Source organism: Chinchilla lanigera, unplaced genomic scaffold, assembly GCF_000276665.1.
Source record: "Chinchilla lanigera isolate Chin_1 unplaced genomic scaffold, ChiLan1.0 scaffold00034, whole genome shotgun sequence".
NCBI lineage: Eukaryota > Metazoa > Chordata > Mammalia > Rodentia > Chinchillidae > Chinchilla > Chinchilla lanigera.
The window spans coordinates 19,232,420-19,248,410 of NW_004955435.1; the positions used below are offsets into that span (position 1 = coordinate 19,232,420).

Here is a 15,991-nt window from a genome sequence, read left to right on the forward strand (position 1 = left end):
CACATCAGTTCTCCTCCTTTTCCTGCCACATCAGTTCTCCTCCTTTTCCTCACTAAGGCAGACAGTACACAGTCATTACGTAGTGCTGAGCTATGGACAGCAATCAGAGAAAACACTTGCTTTGCAGAATCACTGTGGGAAATTCTTATAGTAAGGTCATCAAAGCCCTGTTGCTGCGGGATGCCCACAGAGCTGCCTTTCCATAGGAGAGAGAAAATGGTAAAGAATGCAAGCCCTCCACTGAGACAGACCTGGACACGCTACATACACCTGCTTGTCCTTAGGGAGTTTTCCTTACCCTCTCTGAGTAATTTCTTCACTTTAGTGTGCGATTAATAATGGTACCTGCCTCTTAGAACAATGCATGTAAACCATTATACTCAGTAAATAGCTGCTGAGTAGACTAATAATGCTAGCAGCAATATAGGAAGTATATCAGAGGTACAGAAATAGGCAGGAATGCAGGGTAAGACACTGTTTAATGACCATCTAACACTTGTTTAAAACAAATGGAAGATTACTTACCATTGCATGGTTGCTACTTTTCCATCATCGTGCTGACAAAGATACACGCTTCAGAAAGTTTATATTCTACTTGGGAGAGACAGGCAAGAAACAAATAAATGCAAACTGTCTTATAGCTGGTGGTTTTAAATTACATAAGGAAGGGTGCTAAAGAGAATTTGAGAATGGACTGTGATTTGAGGTAAGGATTTCAAAGATAGACACTGTTGTGAAGATTAAGATGAGTATTAAAATAACTGCAAGACCTGAAAACCTTATAACCCATGCAGCAAAAATATGTGCAAGTCTCAGCCGCACACGCCCCCTCACTTCGGACACACGTAACCCATCATTCCGGCCGTGCTCGGAAGCAGTTCTGGAAGTCCTTTTTTGTGAGTGCCTTTAGTTCCGTCATCCTGGCTGCCTCTATGTCCTAAATCATTTCAAAATGTAGACAGCACTTTCTGTGGAATAAAAATGTCGTAGCGGGTCTTCACCCCCTTTATTCACCAGGTCTGTGACTTATGGCTCCTCAAAGTCAGAATGGCCGTGAAAGGTAAACTGCTTCAGAAAGCGGCAAGAATGATAGAATAACAGTGTTTGGATGGGGGACAGTAGTGTGTGGGGGGGATTAATGGCAACGTGTCTTCACAGAACTATTTTTAAATTCAATTTAAAAATGTTAAATTCACCGTGTTTTATGATCACCCCTTGGGGGGGGATTTTCTGATGCTGAGTGTCCATGTAGATTTTGCCTTTCTGCTCTGCCTCTCCCCTTCGCATGGTAAGGTGGGCATCTCACGAGGAGGGGATCAGCTCTGAGACTTGGGATTGGGAATTGTGCCACAGCCCATACTTTCTCCAGTGACCGTTTCCTTTTTCCTGAATTAGGATCCATTGGTGGCCTCTTCTTTGCAGTTGGCATCGCCCAGTACGCTCTGTTAGGATACTTCATTCGCTCCTGGAGGACTTTGGCTGTTCTGGTTAATCTACAGGGAACAATGGTCTTTCTCTTATCTTTGTAAGTAGTTTTTCTTCTTAGGGTTTTGATTCAGTAAGTGGAAGGAATGTCTAGAGAATTCAGGTCAATGAAGAGAGTTGAAGAGAGTAGGGGGCTTCCCTGCCCTGACTCTGGGGAAGAGCTAAACTCTGCAAGCAGTGTTTCAATTCTTGGAAGCTCCTGGGAAAGGAAGTGTTGCTTAATTAATTTAGAATGCAGGTACCCTTTGTTTAAAGCAACGTGTCAGTAGACTACATTTTAGCCTTCAAAATTTTAACCTGAGCCAATTTCTTTGTAAAGCTAATGCCTACAGTTAAAAGATCATCATGCTGGATTAGACCATGGGCTAGGTGTGTGACTAGGTTGTGATACTGCAGAATCAAATATTCATACTGAACATGTAGTGACACTGTTCCATCCTACAGACAAGTCTCAGTTCTGGGACCCTATGTGTAGATTCTGGAAGAGTGTCAAAAATGAGAGGGATCCTTAGAATACAGAGACTCAAAGCAGTACGAGGATGATTCTCTGGTCAAAGCAAGGCTCCATAATAACTTCCCAAAAGGTCACACCAACTTTAGCCCATTTCACCACAAGTTCTTATGTGGCCTGTGAAAAGTTTTCCTTCCCTGAGGTTTCAGATCTTTAATTTTAATCATTAAAATCTTTGGGATAAACAAAATTTTCAACTCATGGTACCAGCATTCTTTTGTGCCATAAAGAATTTGTGACACAATTTGTGACACAAAATAAAATAGTACCTTTGGTAATATTTTAATTCAGGTAGTAGCATTTATTTAGCTTTTTAATTGAGATTTAGTGGAGATTGAACTGAAATTTGTTTTCATACTATCTTTGAAAGGAAGAACATTGTTAAGTACAGAAATGAATACAGTAGAAATAGTAGCAGTAATTTATTAGCTTATATAGTATACATTTTTGCAAGTAATAAGTGGGGGCCTGGAGTGGTGGCGCACATCTGTAATCCCAGCACTCAGGAGGCTGAGGCAGGAGGTCATTGCAAGTTCGAGACCAGCCTGGGCTACAAAGTGAGCTCAAGGCCAGCCTGAACTGCATAGCGAGACCCTGTCTCAAAAAGACAATAAAAAATAAAAAACTAAAAAAGTAGTAAGTGGTACCTAACATAGTATCTTGAGTTAATAAGCATTTATGTAAATATTAATGAATAAATGAGTTTTCTTTTCAGGTACTCAATGAGGGTCACACTTCTCCATTCAGCCTGGCTCTCTTCTCTCCTCAGCCCTGAATCATTCCGCTTTTCTTTTTCTGTGTGTGATCTGGGTTAGTTACTACTTAGTACTAGATGGACTTTCAGTTCCTCACTGGAAAATGAATTCAGGTCATGCACAATAGAAAGCAGAAGGGAAAGACAGGTGAGATTTAAATATATACTTATTCCATTAAGCTGGGAACCGAGGCTTCCCACAGACTCTGCCGAGTCGCTCCTCTCCTGCCCAGTCTGCAGCCCCTCCCAGCCCCACCGAGCTGCACGTTGTTCCCAGTGTGCACTGTGAGCTTTGCTGCTCCTGACTCTACCCGGTGCTGTGCCTGCTCTTCCATGGCCTCCTCTCCCTTTCTGCTTATTTAATTAATCCTCAGCCACCCTGGTGGCTGAACTGCCATCCTCCCCAAGCTTTTGCTGGCCACACCCCCATTACAAGTCATTCTTTCTGTAATGAATTCCTCACCAGGTAACAGGAGCCCTTTGCCTGGCCCTTGTTTTTCTGCCTCAGCTGGAGCTCCTTCTCCCTGAACCCAGAGCCCTCAAACAGCAGCAGGCTCTTTGTTCTGGAATTGTATTTTCTCCTGCACTAAAGCCACAGCCTTTCAAATAGTAGATTTTTTGTGTGCACTGGGCAGACATTTGTAATCACGTTCGTAGTTAGCCATCAGCAACATTATTTTAGAGTCATGCCTGTGTGTCTACCAGAAAGGTTTTTACCTAACTTAAAAATTCCTATTTTTACAATACTTGACTTTGAGGTTTTTTTTTTTTTTTTTTTCTGTAAACCACTGCCCTCTTAACAAAGATTTGCTACCTTTAAGGACATTCAGAGAATATCTTTAAGCAGAAGGGATGTTATGAAGTTAGCATTTTCAAAGGTAACCATGGCTCAGGTGGGCATGCTGCTCTGCAGAAGGCAGAGTGTTTAAAGGCCTACATTTTCTTTTAAAAACATATCCCACTGTTTTGTATGTATGATTTTCATGTGTCAGAGCTCACATCCCCAAACCTGCCCATGGGAAATAGGTGATCCTTTCTGTAAGTGAACTGTTGGCCTCTCAAAATGCAAAGAAATGCAAAGTCCTGAATTTGCATGATCACGATAAATCTTTTCCAAGGAAGAACCATTTAGTAGCTCAGTCAGTTTTGCAAAGCCTGAATATATTTCAAATATCATCTTCAAAGATGGTGTGCAAAGTTTTAAAATTAATATTGATGCTTACAAGCAATTCTGAAAATACAGAGAAGCTTATGAGGTGGAAGGGTTGACTTACCTTACCCAAAGGTAATGGACCATTAATTTTTGGTGTATTTTTTATTGGTTCTCTCTTACTCCTTCCAATCCTACCTAGATTTAATTTTTAATTAGCATATGTTTTCACTATATAGCACTCACAACAGTCTTCTTTCATATCCTTTTTATTTTTTTACACTTAATTGAGTAATTTAATCAGGTAGTAGCTCATGTGTGGCCCTGTACAAAGGTAGGGTCAGTTGATTAGCAGACAGAACTTTCAACAGAGTAGTGTCGTACTTTATTATTTACTTGCATGTAAGTAATGTAATCAAATGGCAATGAGGACTAAATAAAGGGATTTTTCCAGGATGTCATAGATAGCCTTTGTCCTTAGTTTTGTTGGCAATCCAATGTTGTACATAAATATTCTCTTCCTCAGTAACAAAACTCCTAGGAAAATTCCAGATTTTAGTTTGTGGTATTTGCCTCTCGGCACCTGTTACATTGCTTTGCACAAAATAGAAGCACTCAGTAAAATCGTTATTGACAGGCTAGCTGTCCATTAAGCATCCAAAGCCTGTGGTGTTTGTTGCTAATTCACTGTCCTTTTTAAAAGGCACAGGACATTCTAAAAATACCTTTAAACAGCTAATACTATTCATCCAAGTTTTATTTTAGGCCGAAAATGTCAAATTAGATGAAAGAATACTCGATGTTATATCTAGTAAACAAGGTTTCCAAGTTCCTGACATGGTTTTGTCTTTGAGAAATCCTCCAACATAGTGAAAAGACAGAAAAATAGATAACGTCTATGCCTTAGAACTGGGTGAAGATAGCAGTGACAATATTTTATGGTCATATTAGAAAATAACTTGTTTAGTGACTGGAAATTAACCTGAAAATAACTTATTTTTTAAGGTCTTTGTGGATCATGAAAAATCGTCAGGACATAATAAGGCTGATCAGATATTTTGAAGCAGTAAAAAAATAGCTGAGATGTAATAAACTTGTATTTCTATGTGTAGTCTAGAAAAAATCTCCTTCCTAAAAATTGTATCACTATATTAAAAACCCTGACTTGTTAAAAAATTGTGTTTCTGATGAGTTAAAAAAATTTACATCCTCAGAATTTAAAAAACCTGCTATCTATCTCCTCTGTATTGTACTGTGACTGACTAGGATTTAGATCTGGGTTCCTGATCTGTGCTTTATGAAGAATTTACATTATTTAGTACTACAGACTTGCCATTCAACTTAAAGGGCAACCTAAATTTTTTTAGATTTAATTAATATAAGATTATTTTATATAAAAATACATGGGAACTAGCTTTTTTATTGGTGGTTCAGAAGCATGTACTTGATTTGTGTTGATAAAGAAGGCTACCTTAAGATTGGCACATTGTGGAAAGTAGCCTTTTTTCTCTTTCTGGTTTATATTTCACTGGGAGAATTATAGCTTTAAATGTAAGATAAACCAGCTGTGGAGAAGGACTCCACATACTGAGCGGGTGATTTCTCTCCTTTCTCTGCACGAGCACCTATATGAATACACAGCCTTTAATGACATCTCTTTCAGATTCATTCCTGAATCACCTCGTTGGTTATACTCCCAGGGTCGACTGAGCGAGGCGGAAGAGGCGCTCTACCTCATTGCCAAGAGGAACCGCAAGCTTAAATGCACGTTCTCATTAACACACCCGGCCAACAGGAGCTACAGGGAGACCGGAAGTTTCTTGGATCTGTTCCGTTACCGGATCCTCTTAGGACACACTCTGATCCTGATGTTCATCTGGTGGGTATATCTGAGGGGTGGCTTGTTGATCTTCAACACAGGTTGCTAAAGCCTCTTGGTATTCTGTTCCATCTTCAGATTTATGGAGTTTTGCCTCCTGTCAGCATAAGGTTGTTTTTCCCCAAACGAGGCCCCTGTCCCTTAGCACCTGGTGACCACCTCTGCTTACACAACCCTGTTCCTTAGCAGATGATGGTGCCTGCTGGGCACGTTCACTGAGTTTGAGCAAGTAGACCTGAGGAACATGTCTTTGCTCATGAGGTACTTATAAATATTTAAGGCCTCACCCTCAAGGGGGAGCAAGAAAGAAACTGAACAGTTTCTACACAAAACTTTAGAACTGCCTACTTTCAGTTGTGGAATTAAGCAGTTCCTCAGCACATTCTAGCTGCAGTTCCCAGGGCCGCAGTTCGTGTGGCATCCGGTTCACTAACTCATCTCAGGGTAGAAATGTCATCCCTTGTGCAGATGGCATTCCAGGAGTTTGAGGCAGTGGATCCAAAGCTAGATGTCAAATCAGTGAGCAGCACTTCCTGAACTTGATTTTCTGGGTTTTTACCTTATGCCACCTGTCTCTCAAAATGCTCTCAGGGTTCATGTAAGTTGCATTCAGTGGTTCCAGATGATTCTATTTCAAGGATGAAGTATAGAAAGGGGAGAGATAGACGGATGCATTCAGTCTATGGACTGCACGTGTACATTCTGTTAAAATGCTGCAAATATTATTTGGTCCAGTTTTGGGCAGGATCATGATATGTACTGGCCTAACGGGTGGTTCTGCTGTGTTGATATGTGCAGTATTTACTATGCAGAGTGCATGGGAACCTATACTTTCATGGGAGGATAAGGGAAGGTGACTTCATCTGAAAATAGTCTTATACGTGTAAAGCTGAAAAGAGCAGTTGCTTGAGAATAAGAAACTGAGGAGATATTTGCATGTTGTGATTCTCTTTTCCTACCCACACACTGGCTTCTTCCTGTGTGATTAAGGGTCATGTCCCAACATCCTCCACAGAACCAGCACAGCGTGAGAGAATCACAGATGCATAGTCAGTGTTGAAAGAAGGGCACAAGCTCGGAAGCACAAGATTAAGAGAGCCTTTGAGAATCAGACCAGCACGGTAACATAGGAACTGCTAATTTGAAATTCTTGCTATGCAAAAGTAAATACTTACAAAGTATGTTCAGGTGCTTAGGGCTCTTTAACTGTGTTTGCATATTTCATGGACAAGCAAATCCTCTTCCCTGGAGGAAGTAACTACTTGTTGCAGATTATTTACTGTTTTTGTTTTTAAGTTTTTAATTTTTTTCCAGGTATGTTAATTTTTTCCTAGTATATCTAGATTTTGGCCTTCACAGGTTTTTTTAAAACCTAGACTTGGGGCCAATGTGCTTGTCACTGTTTATTTTATTTCTTATGTAGCCAAAGGAGCCCTTCTCAAATAAACTTCTCCCCTTGGGCTCAGAATGTTAAAACACTCAGTAGGAGAGGCAGTGTCATTCCAGATAGTCGTTCTTTTTGAAGAGGCTATAAAATCCTAAAATCTTTCCTTTGGATTTGTCATTGAAGAAAGCTTTAACTGGGGAGTAGAATTATACCTTTGTGTTTAACATCTGTTCCTTGGGTTATTTCCTATAATAGTGCCTTTTTAAATAGTTCTTTGATGCTCTAAGTATACTGTTAAATATTATGCAAGCACTTTAAATTTTGTTTGGGGCAGATAAAGGGGACTGAGGTGATTTTAACACAGTGATTGTGGATCCCAACGACCAGCTCTGCCACAAAGGCAACTTGCAGAACAGAGGCCAGCGCGGCCGCGTGCGCGCCTGTTCTTTCACTGCCAGCTGGTACCCAAATTCCCTATTGTTCTGAACTGGCTTTGTTTATTCTTGGCCTTGTTTGTCCTGCCTTGACACCATACTGACTTTGTTTAAATAGTTCTGCTTTCTTGACTGAAATTACTTCACTGGAATTGCTGGGTTTTTACAGTTACTATCAGTGCATGTTAATTATAGAGTAATAGATTTCACTGGGACATTTTCATACATGCATACAAGATATTTTGTTCGTATCCGTCCCTCCTCTTACCCTGCTTTGCCTCTCATCCTCCCTCCCCCGGTCTTCTACCTTTACTCTGATAGTCTCCTACTTTCATATTTAGGGGGGCGATTTCTATTTGAAATGCAGAATAGGCACACACACAGGTAACGATTTGGAAATACTGTAGCATTAGGTAAGAGTAAAGTCTCTCCAGCAGGTAGAAAACACTTTAAAAAATATTTTAGAACACTGCATGGATTTAAGTTTACTTAGCCTTACACCAACGTGCCTAGGAGATAGGAAAGCAACTCACGGTCACCTTGGAGGAGCGCTCTGCACCTAGATGGCGCCTGCTGCTCTGAAATGGGGTACATTAAAACATCAAGAGCTTTTCAAAGGGCCCATCCTCAGTGGATCCTCCTAGAGCAGCCTACCTCTTTGTGACCCTCGTCTTTTCTTCCCTGTTGTGAGACCTGTGCTGAGAAGTGCGTGGATCCTAGGGGGTTGGAGTGCTGGTCATTTCAGGCCTGCAGGTGACCCACGGAGGTCCAGGCTTTTCTCAGGCCACATTCTCCAGTCATCTGCTGGCTTTCTCCATGAGAGACGGATTGCAGAGTCATTCTGATAATATCACAGCAACTGCTATAAGCAAGTGTTGCATAAATTGTTGAGTTAAATAAGGTAAGAATCAGGTCTTTGTTTTCTATTCGATGCGGACATGCTTGAGAAAGCACAAACAATGTCTTTCCTTCTGCAGGGGCTGGCTATCCATTTCCCTTATATAACAGGTAGATATAAATCATTTCCAAAGCCCCATCGTGTTTTTGGTTTTTCTTAGAATAGACATTTAGATTAAGACAAAAAGCTTAGCAGGACAGTCAAGCTTACAGCTTGTAGCAGATTGCATTGTATTGAACCTGTGCTGCTTTAATCTTCTCTGGTAATTTCTTTTTTTTTTTTCCCCTGGCAATTTCTTATATGCTTTTTGTTCTTGTTGTCTTCTTGTCTTTCACCTCCTGGTCCCTCGGCCTCCAACTACAGGTTCGTGTGCAGCTTGGTGTATTATGGTCTGACGCTGAGCGCAGGTGACCTAGGTGGAAATATTTATGCCAACCTGGCCCTGTCTGGCCTCATAGAGATTCCATCCTACCCTCTCTGCATCTACTTGATTAACCAGAAATGGTGAGTTTGGATGAGTAAAGTGCACCGTGGAGAATGCACGCCTATGACACACGCACATACTCAGGAACACGGGTACCTACACATCGCTCTTTGTCCATAGGCAGTATCTGCTAATCACCGTGATGAGTAGTTTCTTTCAGACCCAATTCAGTTAGAATTCAGGTTTTTTAGTATAGTATTTCTTGACTGTCATGTGTTTCAGGTTTTATAAAGATTTCAACCCAGCATTGAAAGATGCTACCATCTGAAGGGTCTTGAGTACAGTGGTACCCCAGTTCAGGAACTTCATTTGTTCTACAGTTTTGCAAAAGATGGCCATGTTAGTGTTTCTGTGGGAAAGATGCCCACGGTCGTGTTTGTCACCCAATGCAGAGTGTGCAGACAATCAAGTTTTTACCAAATGCTTCTGTTTGTAAACCAAATTATTTGCAAACAAAAGTATTCATGAACTGAGGTACCACTATAGTCTGTGTGTAAACTGTTAGGCCCAAGAAATGGGAATATTTACTACCTGATCAACTCAGTTAATAATATGTAAAGTTCCTCTAAGCAGGAAGACAAAGAACTGAGGGGATTAAAAGAATTTTTCTACTTCTTAAGACCCATTTTGTTGAGGGGAGGAAGGCATCCTGCTTTTGCTTCTCATGGTCAATGGCACAGTTTTGAAATACCTTTTAAAAGTTATTTTACAGAGAGATCTTTTGGCTGTTTTTGAAAGATCATTTCTGTTATTTAGTCCTTGACCAACACAACTAAAAATTCTGTGTAAGCTTGAAACTGGTTGGGTTGTGCCATTTCTCATTCTTCAGAAGTTATTCTAACCCAAATCAGGCTTCCTTCAGCATTGCACTCAGTGCTGTCGTCGTGATGTTCTAGCTGAGACCATTCTGAGTGGCAGGTGTGAGCCCTGTTCACTTGGAGGCTTTAATCTCAGACAGTGCTCCCGATGCCTCTGCTGCGTCCTGCTAGTGACTGCAGCTTGCCGTCATTGACGTCCAGGACCTGGGTCAGACACCCTGCTCAGGAGTCTTGCCTCAGCATCCCCAGTTGTGCCACCTGCCCTTGCTTTGCTGCAGTAGCTTCCTGTGCACGCCTCTGCAGCCACTGCCGGTGCTGTAAGGAAGGTGCACGTAGAGTATCTGGTGTCGCATCTCTAACGCCCAGCATGGCCAGTGTCATTTGAAAACCAGTCCATATTGGCTTTAAATTAAGCGAAATAACCTGGAAAAGAAGACTCAGGACCTTCCGTGTCTCCCAGCAACTTCCACCCTAAGTGGTGATTCAAATCTTAAGGATGCTGCCTTTGGAGCCAGGCAGACCTGAATTCAAGGCTAGGTGTAGTTCCAAGTCAGTTTTATGATTTTGCCAAGTTCTGTCCCTAAACCTGTATCATGCTCATCCTCAAACCAGAGATCATAAAACTCCCCTGCCGAAATTATTATCAAAATTACGTGTAATGTTGCAGTCCCTAGCAGAGTACCTGGGGTGGAGCTGGCCCCTAGAAAGGGACACTTCTTAATGTTAATGTCTTTCTTTCCAGTCTGGAGCTCTTATTTTAAAATTACTTTTCAGCGTGCAGTACATTTCACTTCATTTTAACCCATGAACATGAAATATTTTCCCACTTGTATTTTTAAGAAAAAGGGAATTTTTAAAGTGTTTCAAGGTTTTAATTTTTTTTTTTTTTTTTTTGGTACCGGGAATTGAACTCATGACCTCACGCTTAGCAAGACGGGCACTGTGCCACTGAGCTATATCCCCAGTCCTTCAAAGTTTTAACTCAGTACATTTGAGGTAACCAGAAAGTGAAGTGGGCTGGAAGACTCTGTTCCCTTTTTCAGTTTCATTTTCTAGAAGACAGAGCATGTAATGGTGCATGCCTATGGGCTTATTATTAGGATTAAGTAAGACAGTAGGTGGAAAGTATTTAAAACAGTGACCAGAACACAATGAACACTCACGGAAAGGGAAGAGTTGTGTGCTCTGCTCCCGTGTCCATCACTTAATCCTTCCATCCAGCAAGTTCCACCTATTTAATGAAATCAAAGACATCTTAATAAGAAGGTTGGGAAGAAGGAGCAGTCTCATTCATAAGATTCTTAAGGGAAATGTGTCATTTGTTTGTATTATTTAGGTTTGGTCGGAAGCGGACCTTAGCAGCATTTCTGTGTCTAGGAGGCCTGGCTTGTCTTATTGTGATGTTTCTTCCAGAAAAGAAAGGTATGCCTTTCAAATTTCTGTGAGAGTTTTGAACAGTGCTTTTATGACAATGAATCTCAATGTAGTAGAGAGATTACCATACGCCATGCTTCACTTCTGTGATTGTATATTATTTAGCACTTGTGCGGGGCTATAATGGGCCAGGTTCTTTCCACTGCCTGAAGTATTCTCTGGGTGAATAATGTGCTTAGAGGTGTGCTATTAATTTTTGCAGGCTTTTAAGTTACCATCTGGGATAAGTGGGATGCAGTACGGTGTTGCTAGAGTTGTTTATTTGATGATGAGGACTGGTTAGTCTGCCTCAGAAAAAAACTTCATCCAAGGCTACAGAGTACACTGCTCATCCCAGCCCGTCGCCAGGCTGGAGATCAGAGATGTTGGTTCTCAAGGGTGGCTTTAGCAGCCCTCAGTATTTCCGTCCATACTCTCCAGGAACCCCGGTCACAACAGCAATAATAAGAGTAATATTCCCTGGATGGATGTGCTCTTAGTCTTGTATAAAATGTGCACAAAACATCTTCAGGAAACTTTAACATTTTTATATATTTGTAACTTTGCTCTGCAAACACAGCTTCAACAAATGACCCTTTGATCACACATCAATCTGATTACTGCTCCTGTATAGAATTTCTATAGATACTGAAGATTTTCAACTTTCTTTCCCTCTAGCACACCTGAAGCATGCCAGTTACTGAATCAGGAACTGTGGTTTTGGCAGTAGTTTTCTGTGAGGAGGAGTGGGTCATAGCATCTCTGCTCAAAGGACACATAGTAGGATAGGACCCCGGTTTGAGGGAGTGCTTTAAGATTTTGCTAGGATTCTGTTATGGAGATTGCACTCCAGGTGGGAATCAGTGTGAGGTGATTTGACATAAAGTTTTGATAACTATTGGAAATGTATGAAGAGTTCATTTCCCATGAGAACACATCGTGTATCAAGTGCTGCTCCTGGAAATTACTTCTTGAGGTTCAGTTGTGCCAGTGTCTTATTCCAGAGCCTGCAAGGCTGCCTGTTCTTATTTTGTAGCCTTCCAATATATTTACTCTCCCACTGGTCGTCTTTTGAAGTTCTGCGCCTTGAATCCAGAGTGCGGCTTGTTCAGTAGAGATCTGGCCTCATATTTTAGAGCAAGCTGGCAGTGATGGAATCATGAGAACTAGAAAGTTCAGGAAGTTCACCCGTGTACTTACCCTGTAGGCACAGCGGTACCCTTGCCAGTGCTGCTGGAAGGAAACTCCTCAGCTGCCCTGCTGGGACCGTGACAACAAAGTGCCCTGTTTGTTCGTTTGTTTGTGTGTTTGTTTTTGTCTGCAGCAAGAAGTAATGAGCATCAGACCATCCTAGTTTTGTGCTCAGAAGAATTTGTTTCATGTAAGGAATTCAGTTGTTTCTACCAACTGTCAAGTATTCTATTCATCTCATCATAGGGAAAAACTTTTCAGTACTACTATAAACACTCCTGTCACCCGTCTTACCTCCACAGGCCAAGGCAGTTCATGTCTTCCCTCCCTCCTACTTCTTTACCTACTCCAGGTAACTCACCCCTAAGACTCTGTGCATGGCCCCTGCTTGAAAGTACCTCTTACTGTAAATAACAAAACAGAAATCCCAGGTGACAGCAGATGTCTGGGCTCCCATCGAGAGCAGCGAGTGCCCCTGTGTTAAGAGAGCCGCTTGAACTCTTTTTGAGTGTGGGGACCCTGAGTGAGAAAAGGCTCTGTAGAGAATCTTTCATGCAGCATGAAGGTGCCTCAGGAATATAATACCTTTTTTACGCTCAGAAAAGGTAGACGTCCAGTCTATTTTTAAAGATTTTTCTGGGAAATAAATTTTATGATAACCCTGAGTAAATTACCTTCTATTTTTAATAACCATTACTGTAAGAATGAGCCTCGTCCACTGTAATTGAGCCCATTGCTTTCACTTGAGTCATCATTAGGCATGGAGAACAGATGGTCACTTTTTTTTCTTCTTTTTCCCCACACGTAATCCTTTCTATACTTACAGGGGGTCTTCCAGCTTTTCCTGCATTTCTCTTCTTTAAACTAAAAAATATTTGTTCTTTAACTTTCTTTAAGACATATTTGCTGTTTAAAATATTTTATTAGCTTTCTTTCAAATCTGCTTTTTAGACTGTTATAAAAGGTCTGATAATTCCCTATTAAGAAAAAGACCTCATAGCTAGAAAGGTTCTGCTAGCGTCTTGTGTGAGCTTGGAGACCACTCATTTACTCAGAGTTTTGTGGTCATTCATCTCTTTTCTCCCCCAGACACACCTGCACACTGCGTTCCCTCCTTCCCGCCAAGTCAGGTGCTCCCCTCCCGTACCGCACCCCCAGGTTTCGTATGTTTGTTTTTTCAGTATACTAGGAATTGAACCCAGAACCACTGCACTGAGCTACATGCCTAGCTCTTTTTCTTTTGCTTTGATTTTTATTATTATCTTGAGACAGGGCCTCACTGAGTCTCTTAATTGCCCGGGATGGGCTCAAACTTGCAGTTCTTTTGCTTTAGCCTCCTAGAATGCTGGGATTACAGGTGTGCAGCAGCATGCCTAACCTTGTAGTGGAAGATGCCTTCCCCCATCCCCCGCAAGCTGCTCTACTTCAGCTTGTTCGTTGCCCAGGTAATAGTTCCAGTTCCAGTTCCTGTTACTCCTGTCCCTTAGAAATGGCTGGTCACTGTGATGCATAGCTGGTCACTGTGATACATATTGTAAGAACTAATCCCCAACTGACAAGCCATTCTGCCTCTGTGTTTCCTGCTTGCTTATCCCATATAAGCCCTAGACCACCAGAGAGCAGGGCCTGATATTCTGAGAATGATCCCAATCAGTGCCCATTGACATCAATAAATCTGCCTCCAAATCCTAGGTGTCGTTTAGGTGTTTCTGCTTGCTACTGCATCCTTAGGTATCCTTTTACCCTCACTTTCTTTTTTAGCATCTATATGTTATTGTTGTTCTCTGTGTCTGAGACATTTGTGGATACTGCAGGAGAGACAGCTAGTCAGTTAGAAAATAGATTGTTTTGGCACTTTGCAGACTGTGGTTTATAATTGCAGTTGAGCAACTCTAGTCCAAAAATTCTAAATCTGAAACACTTCAAAATCTGAAACTTTCTGAGTGCTGACATGATGCCACAAGTGGAAATTTTTATAGCTGAACTTATGTGAACTTATGGGTCATAGTCAAAACACGGATGCACTAAAAATATTGGGTAAAATCCTGTGTCCTCAAAAATAAGACCTAGCTAGAAAATAATCAGCCTTGAAAACTAGAACCCGAAAATACCTGTCACAATCAGCCTATCTTTTTCCTCTTGGGCAGATGGCATTACATACCACTCCAGTTATACAAGGAAACTAAAAATCAGATTAGTCAAGCAACCCATCCAGTGTTACACAGCAAGTAAGAAGCATATTGGGGATTTAAGGTCTTTCTGACTCTGAAGTCAGTACTCTTTAGGGAGCTGTTTTTCCCTTTTAGAGTGTTTTCTCAGAACTCATTACAAATGAATTAATGCTACCTGAATAGGGCCAGTTCTTAACTCTTCAGCAGGCAGGCTTGGTGGAACTGGCCAGAGTTTAAGAGCCTGGATCGTCACAGCGGTCCTGGCCCCTCACTGATGAAGCACATGGAAATTGGTTGTGATTCACCAGAAGTCCAGAACACTGGGAAGTCCTGGCATTTGCCGGGATAAAGAAGCCTCACAGTTGAAGGACGTTCCCTAGACTCAGCCCAGAGGATCTGTGTGTCACCTTTCTTTCCTCAGCCTTGATCTGCCCATTCTTTATTCTTTTGACTTCTCTAGTATCTCATTTACAAGATTATATTCATGAAGAAGATCTACTTGCTAGCCTCAAAGAGCTTATAATCTAGTGAAGGAAATTAGTGTTCAAAGCATAACAGTAAAACACAGTGCCTATGGAGAAGTGGCCCCCCAAAAAATGCTACGGGAACTTGAACTTGAGGCCATGGTAGTAATGGAGACCAGCTACCTTCCTGTTTAAACAAGTAAAACCAGACAAAATATATGTAAGAAATGTAGATTTTCAAACATTGTATGACAGGCTGCATAGGACAGTAATTCCTGAGAGAAGAGAACTAACCAAAGTGAGATGTAAGAGTGACTTACCTCAGGGTTTCCAAGCACAGGGCAAGGAGTGGAGCATCACAAGTCCTGGTGCTCTTCCTGAATTGAGGAAGTACTTACTGAGGGTTGGGAAGGCCAAGGTGACCAGACTTTGCTGGGTAAAATACTGGAGCAGAATAGGATACCCAGAATCAGCAGTGGGAGACTGCATCTTTGGCTGTCTTTGATCTGTTCATGTATTTGAAGAAACTACTAGGCCAGAGGGAGGGCCACAAGACAGAAGCAGGCAGAGCAGTGCTTGATACCCAAGCCGTGGATACGCTCTGTTCTCTTCAGCCAGACGCTAAGCGCTTGGTAGACACCTCCTCAAAGCAGCCCTACACTAAATGCTCCTCTGTTTGCTCCGGAAGTGCCTGAAAACAAAACTCCAAAGAATCAAGTGACTCTAAGTAACTTAACTGCATCACAGAACAAAGCCTGAACAATACTTAAAGAAATACAGTAAAATCCAGAGCCTAGTATGTAATATTCACGACTTGTGGCCTCCAATAAAAATTAGCAGGTATACAAATAAGCAGGAAAGACCTTGGATAGTAAGAGAAAAATCAACAGAATCAAAATCAGAAGTGGCACAGATTATAGAGTAAGGAGACAAAATTAAAGCAGAAAGTATA

The 15,991-nt window shown here is 41.5% G+C and overlaps 1 protein-coding gene across 1 annotated transcript in view; it reads left to right on the plus strand.

Moving 5' to 3' along the window:
- Window positions 1–15,991, plus strand: part of Slc22a15 (solute carrier family 22, member 15) — a gene marked incomplete at its 5' end in the record, with an annotated part of 76,581 nt that overhangs the window by 48,588 nt on the left and 12,002 nt on the right. The window contains 4 exon segments of the mRNA XM_005389035.2: window positions 1,396–1,525; window positions 5,564–5,779; window positions 8,862–9,002; window positions 11,137–11,222. Of these exon segments, the coding sequence (XP_005389092.1) occupies window positions 1,396–1,525; window positions 5,564–5,779; window positions 8,862–9,002; window positions 11,137–11,222 (573 nt within the window).